General features: G+C 38.7%; 1 protein-coding gene across 2 annotated transcripts in view; it reads left to right on the plus strand.

Moving 5' to 3' along the window:
* The window catches only part of pebp4 (phosphatidylethanolamine binding protein 4), a 135,030-nt gene extending 112,920 nt beyond the window's left edge, over positions 1–22,110 (plus strand). Inside the window, exons 5-7 of one of the 2 annotated variants that reach the window (XM_079638116.1) lie at positions 2,013–2,058; positions 3,971–4,087; positions 21,787–22,110. In XM_079638116.1, coding sequence (XP_079494242.1) covers positions 2,013–2,058; positions 3,971–4,087; positions 21,787–21,878 — 255 coding nt within the window. In that variant the 3' untranslated portion in view covers positions 21,879–22,110. The remainder of the gene's footprint in view (positions 1–2,012; positions 2,059–3,970; positions 4,088–21,786) is intronic. The other variant, XM_079638117.1, reaches the window with a different exon arrangement.
* The last annotated feature ends 807 nt before the right edge of the window (positions 22,111–22,917 follow it).

Raw genomic sequence — 22,917 nt, forward strand, 5'->3', positions numbered from 1 at the left:
AAAATAGGTGTGACTCTTTCCCAGAGATCCATCCACTCCACTGCCGAGAGGCTAAAGGGGGTCAGACACATTCTGGCTGCACAAAATCTCCAATTTCAGTCTCAAACATCCCCAGGGATCTCTCTTAGGTTGTAATGCTCTAAAATGCAACAGGTTTTTAATGATGATCGGCATCCTAAAATGGCTCTACGCGCTAGTATGTTGCCATCTGTGCGCAATATGCCCATCAGTTCACTGATGTTGAATATTTCTTTGCTTGTTGCAAAGTGTGAATATCACTCTCCCCAAAATACACCAGCACAAAGGAGCGTTGGTTTTCTGCAATGGGGCGAGTGCGAATATCTCAACCAGACCAAGTGGGAAACCGAAAAAGAGCGTTTCACCCTCCCAGCACTGTTGACGGCCTGTTGCCATGACGACGGGGCTCTAGAACACGCAACTCTTCGGAATGTCTAAATAAAGCCGTCTCTTACTTTAAATGTAATTGTTGCAAATGAAGCAAAGCGGCTTCTTGAAACTAATTGTCTTTGACTGTCTTCGCACCGTGTCTCATTTCCAGAAGTTCACTGTGCAACATGTGTAAGGTGACATACAATTCATATTTATGTGCAGATGTAGTTAACTAGACCATCATCTTTATGTTTTCATGTTTGCCACTTTTTTTTATGTTTGTCACAATGTTAATGTCATGCTTAAACTTCAAAATGATTCATTTGTGGACATCATTATGTGATGTCATTTTATATATTTATGCAAGTACTTTTATGATGCGTTTCTTGTCCAGGTTTCTCTTGTAAAAGATAGCCTATATTTAAAATCAACATATAAAAATGGACCATGTTCACTTTCTTAATACATATCTGGTCTTACTGTGCATGATTCATCAGTGCATTTTACTGTGTACTGTACTTATGAAAAGACCAAATTTTTTAGTTTTAATTTACCGATATAGATAAAACCTAGTTCATCCTACATTTCTTCACATTTTTTACTTGTAAATACGTCAAATTACAGAAATAAAATGGAATGCTTTTCACGGTGACAAAATCTTAATGAGTTTTGAATAAATCAGTAGAATTTTATGAATATATTTTACACGTTTTTGACTCTTGAAGCACTTCAATTTAGCTTTTCTTTTCTTTTGTTTTTTTACAAATGCAGAAAACAATATTCCTAAATTAATTGCCATGTGTTTAGTGTTATACCATATTTATTGGATCCTTAACCCATCTAAAGGTGATCCGGACAGTACCTCTATGGTCCTGTAGGGGGCGATGGAGAGTAGTGAGTTTCAATGGCAGGGTCTGCTTGATTGACAATAGCAGAGTGCTGACACTGTGACAAACCATGAAAGCCATTTATAAGCGGGGACTTCCCATTCTAAATAGGTTTTGAGCACAAACTTTTTTTTCTTTTTTTCCCCCCACTATTCTTCTTCATCTTGTTTAAGTGTTTTATCTCGCAGGGCAACTGTATGAAGCAAAGCACTCTAAACTCAGCACAGAGATCTACCAGTGGGCTATTTACAGTGAAACTGTGCAGCATTAAATCTGCTTAAGGATATGGGTTTAAAACAGCAAATACAGGAGAGCCCTTTGGGGGAGGGAGAGAAAAAAAAACTCAACTCATAGAAAGCTCATCGTGAATCTCTGTTCCTAGGCAACGAAAACTTAATATACAATTAATAATATGGGAATTTGCCATTCTGAAATCCAATCACTCACTTAATTTGCCTGGGAATTGGCTTTGTCTCAGGATATTAAACATGGCAGATCCCGTGCGGGGCCGACATCGACACATCTAAGCCTGGTTGGGTCAGGGTCCTGGAGGCTCTGAGCTGCAGTTAAGCTGTGGTTTTGTGGCCCTCGGGTGATGAATGAAGGAGGAAATCGCAACACGTCCCCAGGCTCGCATTGTTTTAATTCAGAAGCATAGAACACGAGACAATGGCGCATGTACAACAGTGTCTTTGTGCTTTAAGCACCCTCTTTCTCTCATGTGTCTTTCTGCAGGGGGGAGCGTTCAAGACGGGAGATGTCAGAGGCGTCCAGCTATCCGGTGAGTGTCTTCTACAACTCAAAAACATGTTTGTTTTTTACTGAGTATTGATGTATCACTATTACAATTGCACATTTGGAGTTAAACTAGCCTCTAATCCTAAATATTAAACTTGAGACCTTTTAGTCTTAAGTAGCCAGACCTTTGAATAAATGGCAAAATGTCAAGTCCACATTGCAGTTTATTCTGGCCAAGAAGCGCCCACTCAGAAAGGAAGAGATCCTCTGACTGACATCTACAGTGACCACACAGAGGTTTAGTTTTTACAAACCAGTGTGGGGCGGGTTTAGCAAAAATCTATAATTTAACAATGATAGACTGACTAAATAAACGTTTATTTATAGTTAAAACAATAGCTAGTTTTTTCTAAGGCCTTGTTCACACCTGGTATTAAGATATATTCACGTTTACACCTGGTGTTATAAATCTCTTCTGTCCACTTTCAAACACTTCTGTCCTGGTTTCTTCAAGGGGAGAGTCTATGGGCAGGTATGTATGTGTTCTCAGATCTTTCGATCTAACGGACAAAATAAGCTCATGCAATTTACATAATACGCGAATGGAGACGATGGAAAAACATACAGAGAGCATAAGCTTTCATTACTGCTCTGCAGCCGTAAGATCACGCCGAACGCTGTGAGTGTGTGTTAGAAATCAGGAATGATCAGAGAACATTGTGCTGCATGGTTGCTGAACAAAAGTATTGATTTCTTAAAAAAAAATTAAAAAAAAGGGCAGAAAGAAATTCTGATCACTAAAGTCATTTTACATTACTTTTCCAGTGTTTCTGCACAACCTATAGGCCCTGTTTACACCTGGTATTAAGATGCGTTTTGGTCGATCGGATCACAAGTGGACCAGCCTAAATACAGGGTCTAAAACGTCATGAGCTTGTCCACTTCTGACCGCTTCCAGAGGTAGTTGAAAACTCATTGCTTTCCTACTGTAAATGCTCATGTGATCGAATGTGTTCAAACAGCCACAAAAGACCGTCTTCTCTCCGTCTACTGACCTCATGAGTAAACTAACATTATGGGAAGCGCACTAGTCAGACGGGATTTAAACTTTGACGTCTGAAGACCCAAGTTTGGTTTGAAGATGAAAAACATACCAAGCACAATGTTCTCTCACCATTCCTGATTTCTAACACACACTCACAGCGTTCAGCTGGTCTTAGGCAGAAATGAAAGCGGCTGCTCTGTATATTTTTTCATAATCTCCTGGCGCGTTCAATTCAATTAAATTCAAATTTATTTGTATAGCGCTTTTCACAATACATATTGTTTCAAAGCAGCTTTACAGAAAATGCATTTTAGAAATGTACATAGAAAAATACAGTTAGTTAATCATGTATAAATTTAGGGCATAACATATCGCCGGCGTTGGGTCGTCTCTTCACAGGCGTCGAGTCGTCTTTAATCTAGTTTTAAACTGGGAGAGCGAGTCTGAGCCTCGGACAATTTTAGAAAGGCTATTCCAGAGTTTAGGAGCTAGATGTGAAAACGCCGTTCATATGTAAATTGCGCAAACTTATTTTGTTCATTAGATTGAAAGATCTGAGAACACATACATACCCGCCCATAGACTCTCCCCTTGAAGAAATCAGGACAGAAGTGTTTGAAAGTGGACAGAAGAGACGGATTAAAACACCAGGTGTAACGGGAATGTGTCTCCCTCGTCTACTTGTGATCCGATCGACCAAAACATATCTTAATACCGGGTGTGAACAAGGCCTCAGGCTGGATGTCCCCTAGAATCCACTCTAGCGTGAGTTTTGCATGGACAAGCACCACTCTCGTGTTCTTCAGAAAACGTTAAAGTCTAGTTTTCTGTTCTGAGCTGTAACATAAACCATTTGAAAACAGATTCTAGCAGGAGCTCTAAAACAGATGCACTTGTTTTTCCTCATTAGCATACACCCGCCCCACTCCACCTCAAGGCACTGGGCTCCACCGCTACCAGTTCCTTGTGTTTGAGCAGCCTGAAGACCAGACCCTGTCCCTCAGCTCACAGGAGAAGAGCTCACTGGGTAATCACACAGACGCTGTAATGGGTTTAGCCACAACACATGGTGTGTATCCATTTTAAAGTGATAGTTCACCCAGAAATGCGGAGTATGGGATCATTTACTCACCCTCAAGTCAATCCAAACCTTCCTTTATATCATGCATGACGTTTATGGGGGATTTTTATGGTGTTTCTTTAGAGCTTGACAGCCCTAGGTCACCTTATGATTTAATTTCATGGAAAGTAGCAGCATGAACATTGTGATACATTTCTGCTTTTGTGCTCCACTGAAGAAAAAAGGGTCATACTTTATATTAGATGTCTTTAACTACTGTGTACTTACATGCAAATAAAAAGGTACAGTGTATTAATTGTGTTCATGTGTTGCAAAACATGGGATACGGGTAAGGTTAGTACAGGTTTGGTGGTCTAGGTTTAAGGGTGGGTTACCGGGGTCAAGGGTCAACAGTGTAAAATTACAGATGTCAATACAGAAAATGTATTACTGCTCTAATTACATGCTGGTATTTTTAAATATAAGTACAATGTATGTACACAATAAGTACATTATAAGTACTGTTATTACATAGTAGTTAAAAACACGTAATATAAAGGTTGAGATTTTTGGGTGAACTATCCTTTCAATACACATAACTTTAAATACACGTCTAAAACATACACACAAACACCGGCACACTGTGCGGACACCTATTTTTGATTTTCCTGAAAATATCGGTCTTGCCATTCAGCATAACTTGTAATTAACATCTCGACATGAAATGACAAATACCACAGAGCAAGACATTGACATTTCCCTCTAATTTATATTTTATGTAATTGCTCTGTAATTTAACATTTATATCTGAATGATTGATCGCATAAAAGAGGTGAATTGAAAAGTGCCAATAACACTGAAGACTAAATACACACACTAATAGATTCCTACTTGTTACATTTCTGCACATGACATGCTATTATTATTATTATATTGCTTTTCAAAAATAAAAAATGCAATCCACACAATTACAGAGACTGAGAATTGCTCCCATTACCGACATGATCCAATTCTTCTTCTCTTGTTATATGGTGTATGATGAGCACGGCTGTCCGGATGGCAGCAAACATCTTGGTACAAAAACAGCAAATTGCATTAAGTCACATTTGTCAAATTACACCATTCGTCACATTCAGCACTTGTACCAGTCACTACTCGAACTAGTTCTCTTTATTACTACGGTAATTATGTTTTTCCATTGGTCTCTGTACCTATTGAAAGGTTCTGTTGGTTTCAGCTGCATATGTGGCTTCCTGTACAGATGGCCTTATGAATTATAGGAAGTGTTTGATCTTTGAGAGCCAAGACAAGACAGTTTCCAAAGCTTATCAGACTTAAGTGAGCCAATTTAATAGCGGAAATGGAAATGCATTTGGTGTGTCTGCTTTGGGAACTGTGTATCAGTGTGTGTATCCAGCATCATACACCTGCCCTTCCACCGCTATAGGGCAGAACTTTGTATTGATGTGTGTAAGCTACTATAGATTATATGCGCCAGAGAAACAAGCGTCCAGCCATCTTGTCTTTGAACTTCCTTTTTTTGCGGTAGTTCTGTGGCATCGCTGTCGAAGAGTAATTAGCTGGTAAACTTATTTTTGAGTTAGCGAATGTTATCATGAGCATTGTATTGTTTGAAGCGGATACATAACAAATGTCAGTAGACCGGGAAGATTTTAAAAGGAGCGGTTCATTCATAAATTGGTAAGATCTTTCCTTCATGCTGTGGAAATACAAACCGGAAGACAGAACACAACGAGCGCTGCGCTGAAAAGGGGCGGAGCTACAGAAGGACTTCAGTCAAAACGTAACGTAATAAGTCTTCCTGTGAATCACTGACGCCACGCAACCAGATGTGCTGCACCAATTTTCAAGTGTCATTTGTCTATCTACACTGAAAGTGAAATTGCTGCACGACATGACAATCAACCAATCATAAGATATATATACTTGCATTAAATATATATTTAATGGATAATTATGTGGAATCAAATTTTGAGATTTGACAATGGGTACCCAGCACAAAAAAAATTGAAGTAGAAACTAAACTATTGACAAAAAATCTGTTGCTTATAAAATATTAAACTTGAAAATTATACTGAATTAACGTTTACTGAATTAAGTCCAAGTATCTAGACAAAAACATACTCGAGTGAAAGTAAAAAAAGTTGTACTTAAGTATTATAACGAGTAAAAGTAACCTAGCAAAAATAAAAGGAGTTATTGTTTCTATGCTAAGTGAATGAACTAAAATGTTTGTTCGCACTTTATATTAGGTGGTCTTAATTACTATGTACTTAACCATGTGATACAATATACTTATACAGACTATGCAGTAAAAATTACATTTTTCAGACCAACGTGTATTTAAACAGTAAATTCATAGATATTTAATGTTAGTATGTGGAGGGATTTTTACTGTAGGATTCATAAGGTTTTATTCATGTTTTCAGTAAAAAGTGCTATATTTTTCTTTAGAAATGCAATTAAGTAAAAGTACACGTATTCAGTTGAAATTTGCCTTTGAGTAAAGTACAAAATTGACCAAAGTAATACTTAAGTAGTAAGTATACTTAAAGTAGTATTTTACACCCCTAATGACTTATCGATTGTTTCTTTATCGAGTCACTTATGGTTAGGATATGTGTAATGGTTATAGCTTTGTTTTTTTGTCCAACTTTTACTTTCACTGCACAGAGACAGAAAATAAAAGTCCTTTGGTTCTGCCTAAACCTTGAGTAAACATGTGAATAATATCAGTCTGTTCCCCTGTGATTGCTTCTGGTAGAGGAAAGACTCATTTAAACTCCCATTGACTTCCATAGTATTTTGTTTTTCCTACTATGGAAGTCAATGGGACCAGTTAACTGTTTTGTTCTTGACTTTCTTCAAAATATCTTCCTTTGTGTTCAGCAGAAGACAGAAATTCATACAGGTTTGAAACAACTTAAGGGTGAGAATATGATGACATAATTTTCATTTTAAAGTGAACTATCCCTTTAAGTTAAGGTGATTGTGAAGAAAACCATCACCCCATACAATTAAAAGACAAAACAATGAAGACAAAGGCTTTTTTTTCCCCCTTCATTTTTCTTTGCTTGTTTTTATTGGAAGGAAGGAAGAAAGAACAGGAAATAATTTGTGAATTGAAATGGGTTTTGGAGATGTTGAGTTGAGTTTGAACATGCTTTGCTCACATGAGCACCACAGCTACATGCTAACTGCCAGGCCATTTAGTTTGATGGCCGTTTGCCTTTATTAAACATAGTATCTCTAACGGGATCAGGACATGAGGCAGACTGGAACTCACGCTAATATGGCATGATTTACATGGATATTTACATGGTTTGCATGGATTAAAAGCAGTGGCCTCTTTAAAATGTTGTTTAGATAAAAAAAAGTCAAGACTATTTGTAACTAAAACAGGAGAACAAATAATTAATGATTTTTGTCCAGCTCATGTTCTAATCCCGTCTGAATTTGCCTAAACATATATTGTTATCTTGATGCCTAATTTGATTTCCTAATCATTTTCTCATTAGTAATTTTTCATTGGCTCTGATCAGGCCAAAATGATGTCATCAGCGGACCCCTCGAGTCATTTCCTGTATGTGTATTGTATTCTGATCAAATTGTTGCAACAGTCTCTTTATATCAGCCCTAAAAAGTGGAATTAGAAGATATTACAATCACTCTCCATGCATAATGCATACTAACCATAATACTCCGCAGTTTTCCCGCTCAGCGGCCTTTGTTTTCATCTGCAATCTACCAGAGATAATTGATCCCTTTGTCTCATTGACTAGAAGGACGTGTGTGTGATGTCAGATCTTTGCAGAAAATATGAGTGGTTTTCCACCGTTCTAAATCTGTGTGTGATTGCTAGCGTGTTTTGGAAAGTTATTTGCTGGCTCACGTCAAAAAAGTAGTAAGTGAGAGAGATTTTTTGTATGTTTTATCGCCTGCCTGGCAAAAATATTGTTCACACCAAGAACGATAAATATAACAATAACTTTAACTATATTAGTGCACACCAGTGGACAATATCGTTCTGTTTATTTTGTCATCTGTTACTTTGAATGCTCAAGCTCTTTAAAGCAGGATTGGATTCTGATTGGCTGTCAATGTTTTACCATTTATCAGCTGGAAAATAATCGCTCTGAAAGTGATTCAACGGTGTTGTGGAGGTGTTAAATCTGCTACTCTGTTATATTTAGACGATATATATTATAGCTATCATCCTTGGTGTGAACGGGCCTTAATTCAGATTGCTTGGCACAGAAATAGCACACTTCAACAAACAAACCACACAATTTGAGGTGTGTTCATCTTCGTAGTACAAATAATGCAGTGTGCCAACGTAACTGAAGTCATTATTAATAATATGTATGACCAATAGTAAATTAATATTCAGTTATGTAATTGATTTAAATGCACTGACACTATCAGATGTGAACACATTTTTTACTGAATTGAGCTGAATAATGACACTATAAATTATCTTCTGTAGAGTTGCTTATTGTCAGGTTTATGTTCTGTTATGTGGACTCTTATTTTGACATTCGGCTCTGTTTCCTTTAGTTCCTGTTTCCTGCTCTGTTTAGTTTTGGTTTTCTTTGGGTACTACTTATTCCCTTGTTTGTTTCTAGGCATTAGGAACCTGTGTCTAGTTTAGTTTCTTTTGTTCTATGCCTTTATTTACAGCCCTGTGTTTGTTGTTCTTTGTCAGATCTCATTTGGATTAAGTGTGGTATGCGTTAGGTTTCTCCAGCGTTCTCCTGTGTTTTGTGTTTACTGAAAATAAGACTATTTTGACTCGGTGGGGATATTTGACTTAGTAGAGAAAGTACACAGATACTTTTTTGTGATTTCTAGGCATTATCTCACAACTTGTGAGCTTTTTCTGTGTGAGTCGACGTGAACTGCGGCACTAATAGAGTCTGCACTTTGTGTAGCCGTGCACTGAAGACCAACGGCCTAGGTCAAGAATTTAATTAAATAATAGGTACAATTTTGGTTTGTTTTACACCAAATCCCTGGAATACGACATGTGTTGCATGGGATCATTCTGTGATACTTTGCCATCTTTTTTAAAAAGCTTGATGCTAGTTGCTAATCACTGCCATTATATGGACAAGCCAACATATGGCATATTTAAATTCTCCTTTTGTGGTCCATAAAATAAAATAAGGACATACTACATTAGAACAACACTAGGTTGTTTTACCAGACTAAATGATCACTTAAAGGGATAGTTCAACCAAAAATGATCCCATAATTTACTCACCCTCAAGCCATCCTATATGACTTTCTTCTTTCAGCCAAACACAATCAGAGTTTAGATATTATACAATCAGATACAATCAGATATTATATTATATTATATTATATTATATTATATTATATTATATCATATTATATAAAAATATCCTGGCTCTTCCCAGCTTTATAATGGGAGTGAATGGTAACTTGGATTTTGAAGCCCAAAAAAGGGCATCCATCTATCCATCATAAAAGTACTGGTAATCTAAGGGTTAATAAAGGCCTTTTGAAGCGAAGTTATGCATTTTTGTAAGAAAAATATCCATATTTATAACTTTATAAACTATCTTCTAACCCTTTAATTTTCATTTAATTTTTTTAATTTTTTTTAGGGTAAAGTATTTCTTTAATACAGAGCGTTTTTTTCTGCGCCCATGTGGCGGTCTCAACTCCAAACGTGCGTTTCATTTGCGTGTGGCCTGTAACCGGTACCCATCTTTCATGTTCTGCTGACATTGATTGACTAATTGATCTAATTGGAGGGCTTGGAGCATTTGACTGTGGGTGTGGAGACATCTAATGATCATTTTCCACTTCCCCGACTCTTCTCTCGACACACAGCGCTCTAATGGTGATACTCCATTTCCCCTGATGCTGAGCTCAACTCAATTTCAGTCTCGGCTTTGATCTTCAAGCGTACAGGGAGAGGTGCCGTACAGACTTCAGGGCCGGGCTCCTGTGAATGTGTGTGTGTGTGTGGGTAGAAAGAGAAATGTGGGTCACGGAAAGGACAGTGACAGCTGGTTGTTACACAATTGGCATTGGATGGCATGCGGGCGGCAGTGGGCATGAGAGAAGTGTGTTGGTGGGGAATCCCCACGCCTCCTCTGTGTCCCGTATTCTTCTCAATGGCCGATTCGGTGCCAGGGGTTTCACAGGCCACGGGTCAAGCCAAGCGGAGGTGGCAAATGGGCACGTAGTGCCCGGCGTCCTCGAGCTGCCAGCTGGCACGGCGGCGTCTGTTCACACGCTGGCCTTCAGACTCAAACACAGGGCGTACAACCCACTACTTTGTACTCTCCCTAAACACCCTCCCACCCACACTCACGCTGCCCACACACACACACACACACACACGCTGCCGGTGGAGTTGTCTCAGAGAGAGGGATATTTTTACTGTCTCTCTCATCGTTGAGTGTGTGGGAGCCCTTCTTTCATTTAGATGCTTTACCTGTGTGACATGAGTTGTGAATTGAAAGATTATGAACTTGTGAACTTTTTGTTAAAGTATGTGATGCTGTTTTAGAAAGGCACACAGCTATTCATGGCATAGTTTGCTAACTGTACATATGTAACAATACAACTACAGAAATAGAAATAGAATAGAAAATTTGAAAAACAACAGATGTGCTGTGATTGTAAACTGACATTGATAGAAAATAATGTAATTTATATATTTTCATATCTGTCATATTTCAACTTCATCCCTTGTTCAAAACTCAGCGTGCTGCTGAAATAAAAGTTATGACTGCTGCATATTAACACTTAAATCGATACTGGTCTGTGCTTCAACATAAAATCATCTGCTCCGTGCTGTCAAGTGGGTCACACAGCTTTAACACACAGATTGTGATAGTTGGACAGCTAAATAAAAGCAGTGGTGTGTCAAAGAAGTATAATGTGGGTGCAGATGTGAGATAACCTACATCAATATTTCTGGAAAAAATCAGCTAATATTTATCTGGCGAACCCATGCATATAGAGAATAAAACCCTTTAGGCCCTGCCCAGTGCGATTTGTGTCAAAGCATTCCTTAAGGTCCTTGCACACTTTTCGTCACGCACAGAAACCTTGCACACTTAGTCCGATGCGTTTTAATCAATCCGTTACAAAACTAACTCATACAAAACTGAGTCTTCAAGCAGTGAGGATGATTTTGTTGTCCTCTCTCTCTTCTTAAAGAGAAAAAGAAAGAGGAAATATTGGGTCCGTCCAATCCTGAGGAAGTAGTTTCACCTTATCAAGGAGCTTCGGGATAATCCCGAGTGATTCAAAGTTAACTTTAGGATGACAGTGGCTCAGTTTGATGCTTTGCTAGCCACCTATTAAAAAGAAGACCTCCAATTTCCATTAACCAATTGATCCTAATCAGTTCTGGATTTTGGCATTCGCTTGTACGGTGGCTCTGACTTTGACAAAAAAACACCCCTCAAAATGCTTGCTATGGATGCGAAAAACACAGAAAATTGAACTCGATGCAATTTTTTTAAAGACGGACGAAAGTTTCGGAGGCAATGTCTAAGCGTTATTGACACCCTGTGAGGTTTTATTTATTGTTTAAAGGGATAGTTCACTTTAAAATTAAAATTCTGTCATCATTTACTCACCCTCAAGTTGTTTCAAACCTGTATTAATTTATTTCTTCTGCTGAACACAAAGGAAGATATTTTGAAGAATGTCGGTAACCAAACCGTAGTCTGTACCCATTGACTTCCATAGTATTTTTTTTTCCTACTATGGAAGTCAATGGGAACCAGTTAACTGTGTGGTTACTGACATTCTTCAAAATATCTTTCTTTGTGTTCAGCAGAAGAAATAAATTAATACAGGTTTGAAAAAACTTGAGGGTGAGTAAATGATGACAGAATTTTCATTTTAAAGTGAACTATCCCTTTAACGTGCAAAAATTTCGGATGAGAATTTCGGATTCAGTGTGCAAGGACCTTTAATCCGGTTGTTGGATGAGGGAGATTATTTATAATAAACACTTTAAGAATCCGTCCAGCAGCGGAGGACTATTATTCTGTTGCACGAAACTGTGGAAGATCACGCGATGATCTTTGGTTGACCAATCAGCAGAAAGGTGCGTTTCATGCCCGCCCACGTGTGGAAATCGAATTTTCAAGCCGTTTATCCATTTTCTACCTCTGATTCTCTTTTTTTGGGGGGGAAAAAACTAATAAATGAGCTGTTTTCTAATTTTTCTACTTTCAATATTAAATCGAAAAACGAATAAACACGGACTCTAAACCTAACCCAATACTTTCCCAGACCCTGCTCTGCTCTGAATGGTCACATGGTCCAGTCTGTTGTGATTGGTCAACCACTTACAGCGCATGTCAAAAACGTAACGTCCATTACCATATCGGAATTTCAGCTCTGGATCTTCCTCAGCACTTGATATGATATACAGTGATACGAACAATAACGATGGCGTCTGTTTTACCGTATAAATTCCAGCCCAATTGACCGTTCACAAAGACCCGCCCCCCTTAGTTACTGTCGCTATGTCCGACAAGCTACGCCGCTCTCACGCCACACCATGTTCTCACGCAGTGAAAAATACATCGCGGAGCAGAGAGGAGACTGACAACACACTGACAGACAGGACAGACCAGGTTACTTTTGGGTTACTTTTGATATTAAACATATTAAACAAAGTCTCACCTTTCAAATTTGGTCACCTTTCAATTTTGGTCGTTTTAAAAGAAATTTAAACAATAAATAACGTTTTGTGGCTCTTTAATGTGTCTGACAGATCGCTGTAGAGCATCAGTTAAAGCTGCTCGTGAACCGATCATCTCTTCTTCTAGTTCATTTATAGCATCAGATAAACATGAATGAACATCAGAAGGAATGTTGTTTTAACCGCGGAAAGGCGTCAGTACACTCACACACTTCTAAAGTTCAAATCCTCCCATGTTAATCTACTAACTCTCCTGACTGCTTTGTCGGACAAAATGGCGGAAGGCGAAGTATGATTGGACAGATCACCTGTCAATCAAGCTCCCTGCGAAGGGTCAATTCCGTTTTACCGTATCAATTCCAGCCCAATTCCTCATCCTTTGGAAGTGCATCAAAGTAGATTTGCTTTTGCAGCAGAAAACAGCGTCTTCTCAACATGTAGGTTTGTAAGACGGGAATTACTGAAGACTCATTTCAGGCAGTTCAGAATCGATTCTTTCATTTAGGAGACAATAACTTTATTGGTTGTGCAGTTAGACCTTTAAAACTTTGCAGACCTTTTACATCCACAGACAGCTATATTACACACTGCATGAAAAGTAATATTTGAAAAAGCACAACAGGTTAAGGCTGTTATGCTAGCCAAGAACGGGGTGCAAAACTAGCCTGTCACCATTGTCTTTAGGAAGCTCGACAAATAAAGCAAATACATATACCTTTAAGATCACTGCAAAATTCGAGATGTTACATTAGATATCCTAAATATCCAATATGACGTCCAGGCCCCTAATTTGAGTTACGTAAGGTCAATACATAAAGTGTTTATACTTTATGAACTCTGTATCTTTGCACTCCATCAGTGAGGTTATACTGCAAACCACATACAGCTGAGCCGTCATCGCGTAAGACAATGAGAGCGGAGTGGAAGTCAAGAACGGCATCAGTGCTGGTGTTTGAAGTGCGAGTACTTCAAAAGAATGAAATCAGTCCAGCATCTCCGAGTCAGCACTTCTCTGCTCGACACGGTTAGTTCAGAGATCATGGCCTACTCACACTGAATCATATTAGTTGAGAAAGGAGGACTGGGAGAGTGATAACATAACCGTGGAAACTGAAAAGACATTCATACTTCACCATCTGTGTTAAAGTAACTTTGTGTCTGACTCATAAGTTGACAATATCATGCAGCGTGGGCGGGAATGTTACTATTAAAAGAAACGTGTTACATTATGTTACTGTAGAACTCCTAATATGTACTGTACACTACCGTTTGGGGTTTCGGGGTCAATATTATTTTATTCAACAAGGATGCATTAAATTGCTCAAACATGACAGTAAAGTCAGTTATATTATAAAAAATATTTAAAATAAATGCTGTTCTTTTGAACTTTCTAATCAAAGAATCCTGGGAAAAAAATGCATCTTGATTTTGGAACATTGCTAATAATAAAGAAATGTTTTTTGAGTAGCAAATCAGCATATTTTCTGAAGGATCATGTGACACTGAAGACTGGAGTAATGATGCTGAAAATTCAGGTTTGATCACAGGAATAAATTACGTTTTAAAGTATATTAAAATAAAAAGAGTTCTTTTAAATTGTAATAGTATTTCACAATATTACTGCTTTTAATGTTTTTTTTGTTTGTTTTTTTTTTAATCGTATTGGCGCCAAACCTTTGAACAGTATTGTATTAAATGTATGTATTATATTAATATTATATTTTATAATTTAACTCAGCCTGTAGAATGAACATAATTTCGTTTGTTGCCGTTATTTCATCAGAATGCACAATTACTTTTGGCAATCGGTGGATAAACAGGCCACATGAATGAAGCCGAGGAATATTTCTTCTCCGCTCCACCTCCAGTTAAGTGCAGATGATGTGTTTGATGTGTGCGCACTACCTAGTGGACCATCAAGTTTTGATGTATAAAAGTGCAATTGTTTCCTAGAAATCTCCTGGAAATGAGGCATGTGACTGTAAACGGTCGAGGCTAATTAATGATGGTTTTCCTCCAAGACATTGTTCAGTTCTGCATGATGACACATGCACTTTCACCGAGACTCGTGCCATGCGCTCGCAGTCCACTTCAGCAGAAATGTGTGAGCTCAGCACTGGTTACTGGGATGTAATTGAAACCATTAGCAGCACTGCAGTGTAGTAATGGACCCACACGAGTCTTCCTCCCACTAACTGATTCAGTCATTAATCAAACAGTCCTTGACCAGCTTCAGCGTACAGTCCAATAGCACCAGCAACACGCTGGACCCCTGCTGTGAGCTTCCCGCTCTTCATTCACATTCATGCGGTAAAAATAAAGCAAGATGTTGGAAAGTTGCATTAGCCCCTGCTGGTGGATGCTGCAACTGCACCGGACAGCATCTTTGGCCTTGGACAAGCGTCCTGATTTTGCAGAGTTAGACGCGTGCGTTCCTGGGTCAACATATTTTGTTAGTCCTGGAAAAACATTCTGAAAATGTAGGCCCTACACCAAAATAACCATACCCATATGTTATCCCTTAAATCAGAGGGAAATGAGAGGTGAACAACACTGATGTTGAAGCACCTAACACTGATGTAAGCTTAAACCTGACATAAACTGTAAGCGTGTCCCTCAAATCTGATTGGTTGATTGGAATTAACATCCAGGAACATGTTGTACTTGATGAAATCTTGGACAGCCATTCAAAAAGGGCTTCTCCACAGTCACAAATTAAATGTATTATTAAACTGTTAGTGTAAATCTAAGTTACAAACGTTTTAGGTTCTAGAAGCCTTGACTAATATTATAATTGGTCTCATTAATAAAATGCTACGAGTTTATAGCCCCTTTCATTTGACAGCACTTCTTGTATTGAGATTGATGAAAACTGAGGATGAGAGTCAGCAATGCTGGAGTGAATTCATTTTTAACAAATCTCTGTATACATTAGCATTAGCTCTGTATACATTAGCAAGAACTCCTGAATAATTTCTCACAAACACACACAGACAGACACAGACACCTCCTGCAAGCATGTCAGTATTACAGGCTTCAGACGGGGTGATGCCCACATCAAATATAGCGGAATATACCAGTCTTTATTTCAGACCCTTGTACTGTGCAACACACACACACACACACACACACACACACACACACACACACTGTCTCTCTAGCTCTCAACCCCCCCCCCCCCACACACACACACACACACACACACTCTCTCTCTCTCTCTCACTCACACACACACTATCTCTCTCTCTCTCGCTCACACACACACACACACACACACACTCTCTCTCTCTCTCGCTCACACACACACTATCTCTCTCTCTCTCTCGCTCACACACACACACACACACACACACACACACACACTCTCTCTCTCTCTCTCTGTCTCTCGCTCACACACACTCTCTCTCTCTCGCTCACACACACACTCATTCTCTCTCTCTCGCACACACACACACACACGCACACACAATCGCTCTCTCACACACACACACTATTAGATTTTTCGTTTCGTTTTTTCGTTTTTACGTGAAAGGGCCTTTAGGCCGTGTGTCCACCAAAGCCTTTTTAGCCAGCTGAAAACGTTAGGCGCTCTGCTGAAAACGGCGAGCTATGTGCGCTTGAGAGCGTTTTGGCATCACAGGTTTTTTTCAGTTGAGACGCTTTGTTGCTATGATACAGAATATCCGTTGGTCGGTGTGGTATTAGTCCCGCCCCTCCTCCACTGTGATTGGACGGTTGGGTAAAAAGTGACAGCGTTTTACCCAAAGTTGAACATTCTTCAACGGCGACCGGTAAAAAACACAGAACGCTCGTGAAAATGACGCTCAGCGTCTCGTTACGCTCATGTTTTCAGACAGGAATGTTGTTCCAGGATCAACAGAATATATTGTCTTACTTTGACCTTCCATTAGCCCATTAGATCTCTATTGTTTGCCAATAAAAAGTTACTTAAAGACTTTAATTTGTTGCATTAATATATGAATTCTCACCAGTTGCTTTGTCAACAGCGCATACTGCATGTAAAAAGTAAGTTGCAAAAAGTGCTCTTTCAAGTAACAAAGACATCTTACCGCGTAAAGACTTGGTTTCCTGTATTGCACAAATCAAAAGACAGACAAGAAAGGGTGGAGTCGAGCAGAGGAAGAAAGTGCCGCATCACTCCCCACTTCCTATCTCCGTTTTCCATGAGTCGACAGACTGACTGAGGAGTGGAAAGAGACCGAATTAACCCAAACACACAGACACGCACTATTTTTAGAGGCGTTTGTAAATCACTCCGCCCCCTTGACTCCATGATGACATCGCATCGAGAGCCGTCACCAATACCAGCGGAGGATCAAACTGATGGGCTATTTCCCCAGTTAACCACAGCTTACACCGGGGCTTCCCCGCTGGCCTGAATAAACGGTGAGCTATATACATTGAAGGATGCCTGGGTTTTTATAGCAGCACATAAACAGATCAAGCAAACACTTGCCTCCTCTTTGCTGGATTGAACTGATGTCACGTTGTCGTAGCGCAGGCATAGTTGAGTTGTGACTCATTGCTTGTGATTCAGTTCGGTTGGGGGAGATGCGTGCTCCTCATCGAGATGTCTGTATTAGTGCTGTTTGCCGGCACACTATTGCTCATATGGGGATAGTATAAACTCATCCCACATATTTGTGTCCTGCAGACGTCGATGTTACAATAAAGCAGCTGTTTTGTTGAGGAGGAGTGTGCTATTTCGGTTCTAACCGATCAGACCGGTCATTGCGTTCGGTTAGCGGCTCCTGACTGACCTGAGAAACCTTTCCTTAGTTCTGTCGGTGCCAGTCGTACGTCAATGAATCTTTCTTTTGAGCCGGTTCTATATTTTCGATGAATTGGGTCTGAGACCCCGTTATTCTCCTCTCACCGATGGTGTGGTCTGAAGAGTCTCATGTGTAATAGTTACATGAACGCTAGACATACACTTAAACAAAATGGTTACACTTTAGTTTAGGGTCAAATTCTCACTATAGTTGCTTATTAACATGCATATTACTAGGATATTGGCGGTTTATTAATACTCATAAAGCACATGTTAATGCCTTATTCTGCATGATCATATTGTATATCCCTTAATCCACCCAATACCTTAACTTAACAACTACCTTATTAACTATTAATAAACAGTAATTAGGAGTTTATTAAGGCAAAGGTCGTAGAATATGTGCTCCCCAAACTAAAGTGTGTCCAAAACATTTACATTTTAGATTTTATGGATTGAACTTAAATTTACAATAAAATCTTATTTAAAGCTGCAGTCCGTCGTTTTTCCTCTTTGTCGCCATCTCTGTTAGAAATCTGCAATTGCAGTTATTCGCGGAATTATTAACTGTGCGTGGGTAGTAAATCGGCATGAAACAGCGCGGATGAACACAATGTATTGAGGAGAACCTGTCGCTGCCGCGTCGCTGTGGATACTGTACTGTCATCAGCAATCTCAGAGTATACTTTTTGAAAGTGTCAACATTAGAATTTTCATCGGAAAATGTCATCTGAACAAGTAAGTAACATTCACTTTTGTTCTGACCAAATTCAGGGGGTGGGGGGAAGCATTGCAGTAGGCTATCATGCTGATTAAATCTAACGATTGCTTATATCACGTCAAAACGTGAAAAATATATATTTTTTAAGTCTTTGGGTTTTACAACTGGTGAATCTCCAGTTGTCACTGGTGATTGTCGCTTTAAACTTTCGGGATCCGCCATACCAAGTGCTAAGCTAAACCTCCACCTCCATCATCCACACAAGCTAGCCGGGGACTCCTTCTCTATGTGTACAGAAGTGACGTAATGACGCAAAGACATGCTCGAAATTCCCACGGAAATCCACCAGTACCACTGGAATTAAAATCATTATTACAAGCTTACCGTTTTGAATCGAGGTAAGGCAAGCAGATCGTTTTGAACACTGGCTGGTTACGTTTTTTTTCAAAAATGTCTTTTTTGATATTTTTAAACCCAAAAAAGTGCCGGACTGCAGCTTTAATGAACTGATATAAAGTTAATATACCAACCTTTTTTGTATCTTTATAATACACTGACAACCACCAAAACACACAGGTTGTAAAAAGAAAGTGATGAATAAAAGTTCATCACAAGTAGTTTTTCCACACGCTGAGGGAAATATTAATATACATAAGGTGCACATCACTGTGTCATACACTCAAATGTAAAACAGCATCCTGGCAACACACACGACCAAAATAATGCAATCTAGCAACATAAGATGTAACATAAAACCCTAATGTACATAACTGATACTGATATGTACATAATATAATAAGAAAAATAATTGAAGTGAAAAAACATCAAATTTGAAGCTGTAAATTTAACAGTTTACTATAAAATTCCATGAAATTTGCCTTTCGATTTGTTACAGTTTTTACTGTATTGAGTAAAGGGCACTTACCGTTAACTAATTAACTTTTTTTTCTTTTTTTTTAGCATTTTACAGTACTTTACTGTTAAAATTGTGATAATTTTACAGTGAAAATTAAAGCTCCTTTCAGAGATGAAATGTGGACAGTTCAGTTTTAAACATGAAAACACACTCTAAAAAATGCTGGGTTGTTTCAACCCAATTATGGGTCAAATATGGACAAACCCAAACGTTGGGTTAAAAATGTAATTTAAAAATGTAACCAAATGGCTGAGTTTGTCCATATTTGACCCAAAATTGGGTTGAAACAACCCAGCATTTTTTAGTTGAGGATGAAATCCTGCAGGTGTGTGTGTGTGTGTGTGTGTGTGTGTGTGTGTGTGTGTGTGTGTGTGTGTGTGTGTGTGTGTGTGTGTGTGTGTGTGTGTGTGTGTGTGTGTGTGTGTGTGTGTGTGTGTGTGTGTGTGTGTGTGTGTGTGTGTGTGTGTGTGTGTGTGTGTGTGTGTGTGTGTGTGTGTGTGTGTGTGTGTGTGTGTGTGTGTTAGATGAGAGAGATAGATGCCCTGACTGTAGTGGGGTCAGACAGGGATCATGATCTGCAGAGGCGGAACATTATCTCCTCATGTTCTCAGGTTCACAGGCCTAAAGGTCACATGGCCTCATAATGCTGGGTCACTTTACTCCATTTCTAACACTCAATTAGAGAGAACCTAACATCTTCACACACAACACACAATGAGTCATATGCACACTTGATTTACACACACACACACACACTGTCTTCAATTAACAAAATCTTATCTTTTGGATATTTCACCCAAAAAAAAAAAAATCTCTTATTCCAAATAAGGTAACTGAAACTGAAGCTCTAAAGCATTCAAGATTTAGTTCATGTTTGAAATAAACTACATTCAAGTGCACTTCTTTTGCACAAGGGTACGTGGTGATCATTTTGGGTGAACTCTACCTTCAAGTGTGTAGTATCCTATGTTGTGTGTCTCAAGTTTAATGGTACAAACTGGCTGAAGTCTACATACCTTGAAATTGCTTTGGATTCAAGCATGTGGAAAAATGCATAAATCGAATGTCAACTGTTACTCTGGTGGTTCATAGACAGTGTCTGGTGAGCCATAAAGTGGCCACAACCAGCGGGGGAAGCAACTATGACATTTTCCTTTAAAATCACACTTGCATACTCTCACACCCACTTGCATTCAAACATACAAACAAGTGTACACACACTCACATTGATGTTTCCAGGATGTGGTGCTCTGCTGTGTGCATGGACGGGGTTTCCCTTCTCACCACGGCAGCATTTCCGCCAGTACACACTGATAGCGGAAGGAATTCAGATATTAAACGGGTATTGTGGCTGATCTGTTACTTTTAATTGGCTGAAAGTACATCTCAAAGTACAAATCTCTCAAGAACTCATAGACTTCATCTAGTTTTACAAAGATATCACCAGTTGCAATTCGCTTGATAGAAACCAAACAGCAATTAAAGATCCCCCAAATTCAGAACTTTACATTTGTCAGTTTTGGACGCAGTTTGTTGGCGCTTTATTCCAAATTGTGATTTCACATTTGCTTTTAGGAATGTGATTATTGCCGGATTTGGAGAAGTGATATTGTCATAGCAGCCGGAGTTACGTCTGGTATTTATCTGGTTGTCCTGCCAAGACGCTCTCTCTCATGTTGCCACCTCCAGCACTGTGACAGGCTGTGTGTTTTATTTCGAGATGAGACGCTTGCAGTGATTCACAGCCCACCAAGGCCCCGAGACACGTGCGCCATTACAAGATTCTCCATTAAACACGTTCATTTACCGTTTGTAACAACTACATTGAAATGTTTAGTCGCAGAAAACGTGTGATAAGTGCAGACCGTAATTAAAGGGACACATGTTGTTGCACATGATACAACTGACATTGACATCAGTATAAAGCCCATTATAGTGCCAAACACTTTTCTCTGTTTCTTTATTTATATATATGTGACCCTGGATCACAAAACCAGTCACGAGTCGCACGGGAGTATTTGTGGCAAAAGCCAACAAGCATTGAATGGGTCAAAATTATAGATTTTTCTTTTATGTCAAAAATCATTAGGATATTAAGTAAAGATCATGTTCCATATTAGTAAATATGAGATATTTAGTAAATTTCCTACCGTAAATATATAAAACATTTATTTTTGTGAGTGAATGCAGCACAATCGCGAACATAAATGGACAACTTTAAAGGAGATTTTCTCAATGTTTTGATTTTTTTGCACACTCAGATTCCAGAATAGCTTTTTTATGAATAAAAAAGCTATTCTGAGATTTATACATATGATGTATAAATCTTAATTTAAAAAATTTACCATGTGACTGGTTTTGTGGTCCAGGGTCACATATTTATTTATAGAAAATATGAAACAAATAAAAAATTAAAAGTTGATTTTCATGTAGACAGTGACCGTAGACAGTGAGGCAGAAGCACACTTTACATGATCAAGAGCAATGAGAGGCTTTGCTGCTGTTTTTCTAGGTAACTGGGATCCGCAGGCATTCGTTCAGAGGTTTGGTCTGGCTGGCCCAGTGGCTTCACTTCAGTTCCTCACCCAAAACCACAAGGACTAAAGAAACCCTCCTCCAACCTGCAACTGAACTTTGACCTCTGGACTACACTCTGTGGCTTTTTTGCCTAGTTCTGATATTATATCCCATAATACTACATTGCACATCAGTATTTAGGATAATATTTAACTAATAAAAGACACAAAGTGTTGTTTCCTCATGTTTGAATTGTAACTTGTGGAAATGTGTTTTGAAGTAATATCACAGAACTTTGAATAAAAGCCATATTTAAATTATTTCAAGATTCTGAATGTGAGCAGCATGTCTATGAAATGTTCTGCATATTAATGGCAAAGAAATACAGCTTGTCACTGGGGCAATACCCTTAAAGGGAAAACTTAGTACCTTATTTACACCTAAAAGTTGCATAGTAGAACATTAAAGCCATAGTACTTTAAGCCCAAAGAATGGGCTTCATTTTTTTAGTTAAATCACAGCCTTTCAAAGTCGACTCAAATTGATAACGTGCAGGAAAACATGTGCTTGACCCATGCGCACTGGAAAGATTCATCCTTGTCCAGTGTCTGCGTTATTTCTCTCCAAAACTTATGAGTTATAAAAATGTATTTGTACTTGTTTAAATATTATATGCATAATCTGCATTGTTCTTCACTCATCCGCAATCTTGGATGAGTTTTTCAGTACACTGATTCGGTGATTTGCTTTTCCTCAAAAGGACATGTGATGCCAGCTTATAGTTTGGGTAAAACAAGGTAGCAATATGATGCCTTTTGAACAAACACTTGCAAAAATGGTACCTTTTTTAAGGACAAATGTGCACCTTATCTACCCTTTCAAAAGGAACATCTGTGTACTTTATTTTCCCCTAAAAGCAGTGGCGTGGAAAAAATCTGAGAGCATCCAACACCCATCCCCATCCATCAAAATTAGTGTTTTATTCACATTTAAACTTTGATCAGCACACATAAACAGAAGCTCAACCGAATCAGTTTGATGCACGTGAACAAACCAATTGCTGAAGCTCAAACGTGATGCGCAGAGGTGTCAAGTAACGAAGTACAAATACTTCGTTACATTACTT

This window comes from Phoxinus phoxinus (genome assembly GCF_949152265.1).
Source record: "Phoxinus phoxinus genome assembly, chromosome: 15".
Classification (NCBI taxonomy): domain Eukaryota; kingdom Metazoa; phylum Chordata; class Actinopteri; order Cypriniformes; family Leuciscidae; genus Phoxinus; species Phoxinus phoxinus.